The sequence below is a fragment of the Arachis ipaensis genome, chromosome B03 (genome assembly GCF_000816755.2).
Source record: "Arachis ipaensis cultivar K30076 chromosome B03, Araip1.1, whole genome shotgun sequence".
NCBI lineage: Eukaryota > Viridiplantae > Streptophyta > Magnoliopsida > Fabales > Fabaceae > Arachis > Arachis ipaensis.
The window spans coordinates 45720204-45725530 of record NC_029787.2 but is presented as its reverse complement, the minus strand read 5'-3'; the positions used below and the strand labels follow the sequence as shown (position 1 = coordinate 45725530).

The 5327-nt window shown below is 28.2% G+C and overlaps 1 protein-coding gene across 1 annotated transcript; it reads right to left on the bottom strand.

The window, feature by feature from the left end:
* LOC107633127 (zinc finger MYM-type protein 1-like) lies at positions 673 to 2292 on the bottom strand. The gene is made up of 2 exons (XM_016336761.1): positions 1560 to 2292; positions 673 to 1490 (listed from the first exon to the last, which is right to left on the bottom strand). The coding sequence occupies exons 1-2, from the start codon at positions 2290 to 2292 to the stop codon at positions 673 to 675; spliced, it is 1551 nt and encodes a 516-aa protein (XP_016192247.1).

The window sequence follows — 5327 nt, the reverse complement described above, 5'->3', positions numbered from 1 at the left end:
AATCAATACATTTATTTATCATTTTTCTTATAATTAAAATGAAATATTTTCTATAAAACTAAAAAAAATGTTAAATACATGTATTAGTACATCCATGGTTTATTTTGTGCCTCTGGAGCTTGTACTTATTCTTCAAATTATCGACCTTGTTCTTATACTGCTGTCATGTAGGACATTTCGTTAATTATTTATCTTTGATCTTACGATGGGACTAAATTGAAGCAAAATAATTTTTTTTTTAGATTCAAATAGGATACTTTAAACCTGAAGGACCAAAACAGAATTATGCCCAAATGTAGGGGACTAATTTAGTACTTTACCCTAATAGATTTTATCTTTTATTTTTATATTAAATAGTTAAAACATTAGACACCATAAAAAACACCTTATAAATTACAGGTGGAATAAAATGTATGACTAGTAATTGACGGGGCAAAAATAATACACATTATTATTAAAAAATATATTAATTTAAATTTAAAATTATAAAAATGCACATTAATTATTCAAATAAAAAAATAAAAAATTACATTAGCCGCTAACTTTCTTCGCTTCAAATCTTGAAGGTACTTCTCTTCTTGTTTTCATATTTTGAAAAGGTTGAATAATTGTTTCATTATCAACTTGATTGAATGTCTCTCTTTCTATATATGTAACCAAACAATCATTCAATCACTCATTTCCCATTCGATTACGAAGTCGACTCTTTATGATATTCATAGCAGAAAATGTTCTCTCAACTGATGTCGTTGCCACATGTAGAATCAAAGCTAATTTCAATAGAAGAAACACCAATGGATAAACAACATGCTTTTTTGTTTCAACTAACTTTTGAGATAGTCCACTGATTCCATTTATATTTGAGAATTGATCATCAAGACGCATATCCAATATAAAATTCTCAAGTTGACTATCAAGTGCCAAAAGTTGAGTAGAAGAGAATTCATGTGGATAAAATTCAGCTAAACGAAGCAACTTCTCCTTATCAAATGCAAAAAACGAGTCACTTGGATTCAAACAAGCTATACAAAGAAGTAGTTCGGTATTTACCCCTGTAAAACGATTGTTGAGCTCTTGACGTTGTCTATCAACCACTTGATAAAATAATTCAACTTGAAAATGATGCAAGTTTGAGACCTTTTGGATTTTGCGCCTTGATCTTCCTTGTGTTACAAATATGTCATTCATATTTGGAACAAGAATATTGTAACTATCACAAAATAGTGAAACTTCATTGAGCAAAGAGGACCAACCATCGTCTCTTATACTTTGCAATCGTTGCTTGGACACTTTAACCAATGTCATAGCATTTATAATGTCTTGATCACTTCTTTGTAGAGCTTGAGACAACTCATTAGTAACTCCAAATATACTTTTCATCAAATGTAAATTGAATACAAATTCAAAAGATTGAATATGATTCAATAATTGACATGCTTCAGCTCTTTGTTCAGGATTATTTCCATCTTCCTCAATCACTTCAAGAACTTCTACCACGGAAGAAAAAATAGAAATCAAGCTAAGTATTGTACCATAATGTGAGCCCCATCAAGTATCACCTGCCCTTTTCAATGTTGTTTCTTGATTTAAGACACGCCCACTAGAAACATCTCCGTTTTGTAATGCAACAATTGTCTTTTGCATTTGACTTTCACGAAGCATGTCTTTACGTTTACAAGAAGTTCCAACAATATTGCACAAACAAGCAAGCAAATTAAAAAGTAGTGCAATTTCAACCTGTTTCTTTGCAACAACCACAAGTGCTAATTGAAGTTGGTGAGCAAAACAATGAACATAAAAAGCACAAGCATTTTCTTTCAAGATCAAACTTTTTAAGCTATTAAATTCTCCCTGCATATTACTAGCTCCATCGTAACCTTGCCCACGTATTCTTGCTAAGCTTAAACTATGCTTTGCTAATAAAGATTCCAAAGCTACTTTTATCGACAACGCATTTGTGCTAGAAATATGGACAAGGCCAAGAAATCGCTCCATTACAATCCTTTCTTTATTAACATACCGCAAACAAACAGCCATTTGCTCTTTAACAGAAATGTCTCGAGCTTCATCAACTAAAACAGCAAATAAATCATCTCCAAAATCATCAATAATAACTTTAGTAATTTCACTTGCAGCAGCTCTAACAATATCTTTTTGAATTTTAGGTGCTACTAGTTTAAGGTTTCCACGAGCATTTTTGAAAATACGATCAATCTCTGTATTATGTTGAGCAAAAAAGTCAAGAAGCTCCAAAAAAAGTACCTTGATTGTTTGAATTGTGCGATTCCTCATCACCACGAAAAGTCAATCCTTGTCACAATAAGAACCTAATGCACTCAATTGTTGCTGTTAAGTGAGTTCGGTAATCTTTTTTAGCTTGTTCTAAATGCTTTTGAAAAACAACTTCAATATGTTGCTTTTGCTTCATGAGTGCTTCGCATTTTCTTCGAGCTTGATTATGAGCACTATCATGATTTTCAACATGTGTTTGTAATCGCTCCTTCTTTTTCCAATTTGAAAAGCCCTCTTTTATAAAAGCATCACCACTCGCACCATCAGGTTTCATAAGATAGCAATAGAGACAAAAGACAGCATCTTTTGAAATACTATATTCCAACCAACTGTCAAATTCATCAAACCAATCAGCATTAAATCTATAAAGAGAAGTTCCAAAATATGTTTGTGAAAAATCATGTTCTCTTGGTTGACAAGGACTTTTTTGCAAATAAGCTCGTCTAACTTCATCCCTGTCATTTGGATCATAATTTGAAATTTTGGGTTGTTGTCCAAGATCAGCTACCAGATTTTTCACATTGAATTCTAAGAACTCCTTTTTATTAGAAGAGACTAATGGAGTGACTTCAGATTCTAGTGGTAGCTTTTTTTTGAAATATTTTTTCATTACTATTTCTAAAAATAAAAAATATATATTCTAAATTAGTAAATTGATCAATTCACTTTAAAAATTTATATGCAACATAATTACATATAATAGAATAGAACGAAAGATAAATAAATAAATAATAAGAATCACTAAATTGAGAATAAAATAAAATATATAAATTCATGAAGAGAATAAAAAATAGATTAACACCTAAATTATAATTATTTGAATTAAAATTTGCAATTGAAAATATCAAAAAGAGAAACAATGAAATTGAAAGATACATAGAGTCATAGAGAGCTATATAAAACAAAATAGAGAATTTAAAATTTACCTTTTGATGAAGCGAAGATGACCACTAGATAAAGAATAGAAAAAGAAGATTGAAAATATGAAACTAAGAAAAAGGTTTAAGAGAATAAATGAGTAACAGCTGGGATTTGAGAATAGAAGAAGACTAAATTTAATTAAGTTAACTAATAGTCAAAATAATAGAAAGATAAAATGGATTTGGGACTTTTAATAATTGGGCTTAGTTTATTTGTAGTGGGGTCATTTAAAATTTAAAATGGGGGCATATTATATATATATATATATATATGTGAAAAAAATATTATTTTTGATAGAAATATGAAATGAGATTGGTCTCATATATTTTAATTATCTAAATGTAATATTTTGATATCTTTTGTATTTTTTTTTTAAGAGATTTTACCACGTATTACATGTAAAGGATATAATGTAATATATTTTAATTTGTATCATTTAGACTAAAAATATATCTAGCTTATAATATAAATTTTATGATTTAGATTATTTGAATTTATCTTTTTTTTTTTAAACTTATTTTGTGATTATCATAATTTTGGGATATGATTATGCTTTTAAAAAATAAATCTCATAAATAGAGTAAGTTATAGTGATGGTTTAAAACAGCGATAACTATAGAGTAAACTATGGTCATGCTAAAATCGTGACCATAGATAAGCTATAATCATGCTAAAACCGTGGTCATAGATTAGGTTATAGTCATGATTTAAAATAAGAGTAATCATAGATAAGCTATATGGTCACAGTTTAAAAATAGGGTGACCATAAATAAATTATGATCACGCTAAAAAAAACGTAAAATTTAAATACCGCAACTGTGATCATAGAAATCATGACCATAAATAAAAAAAACTGTAACCCTAGATTTATGGTCACGCTAAAATAGACCGCGATTAAAAAATCGTGATCATAGATCTATTATCACTTTTTTTATTAATTATGGTCAGGGTTTAATTATGGACCACTTTTCTTTTGTAGTGATGTAAATTGAAATACAGTAACCAAAGTAAAGAGCAATTTAAAGTAGTTAGAAGTAACGAAATTAAATGAAATTGAAGAAAACCTTGGTTTAGGGGTATTTTCTCAGATCCTGTATCCTAATTACTCGTGTTATGAATGTAATTAAGGTGAATTTGCCCCGACAGAAAAGTCTATTGCTAAGTTAATATGCATCTCTGATCTCTCAATGCATACATGTATTTGCCCTTTGTTACAAGCAAGTAATAAGACAATACAAGTTTTGCCAAGCTACAAGATATATAGCTTTTTAATACACGTTATTTTTCTGCTTTTTTCTATCCATAGACTTTATGAAATTAATCATAAATAAACCAGTTCTATCCTTCAACCCAGTTTAGTAGTTATTTTCATTCAAATTTGCATTTGCAAGGTGCATACATGTATTTTCATCTGGTTATAAATATATTAAATGACCATTACAAGTTCTACTGTCACGTTATAAAATTTGTTGCTTATTAATAAATGTTATTTTCTTAAAATTTTTTATACATATATTTTTCTCGTATTCTGGCCAACTAAAACATCTGAATAGTCAGAGAAAAAGAAAGCAAAAGTGATTCTCATAATAGTAACGAATGAAATGAGAAAAAAAAAAATTGATCCCTCCCTTTGTATAATGTCTTAGTTTTCTTTATTTTTATTTTAGGGCTTATATATTCCATTCTCCGACTTTATTAAAAATGTTCTAATAGAATTATATATATATCGACTTGACTCTTCTTATAAAACTTGTTTTTTGAATGTCCTGGTCCTTTTTTTTTCTTTTATTAGGATAGTCAATCTAAACAAATTCGTTATGCTAAAGAACTAAATCATTGGATAAAAATATTGAAATTTGAGTCATCTAAATAAAATTTTTTGTTTATTTTCTTTTTATTTATTGTTAAAATGAATATAAATGAAACAGAAATATAGTCTAGTTCTATCTATATCCTTTGTTGAATTACATGATGTGAACGAAAATTAGTTTAGATTTTTATGAATTCTTGTACGTCTTCCGTGTAATTTTCATGCAATACACGAAAATTTTTTGTTCAATTCATATTTTTGTTAGAAATTGTTAAATTTATTTTTTAGTATCTATTTAATCTGT

Excerpts from the sequence above, each read along its gene's own strand:
- LOC107633127 (XM_016336761.1), bottom strand. The coding sequence starts at position 2,292 with ATGAGGAATCGCACAATTCAAACAATCAAGGTACTTTTTTTGGAGCTT. Across the intron at positions 1,491-1,559 it reads AACAACATTGAAAAGGGCAG|AAGTTCTTGAAGTGATTGAG; the intron begins GTGATACTTGAT and ends CTTCCGTGGTAG.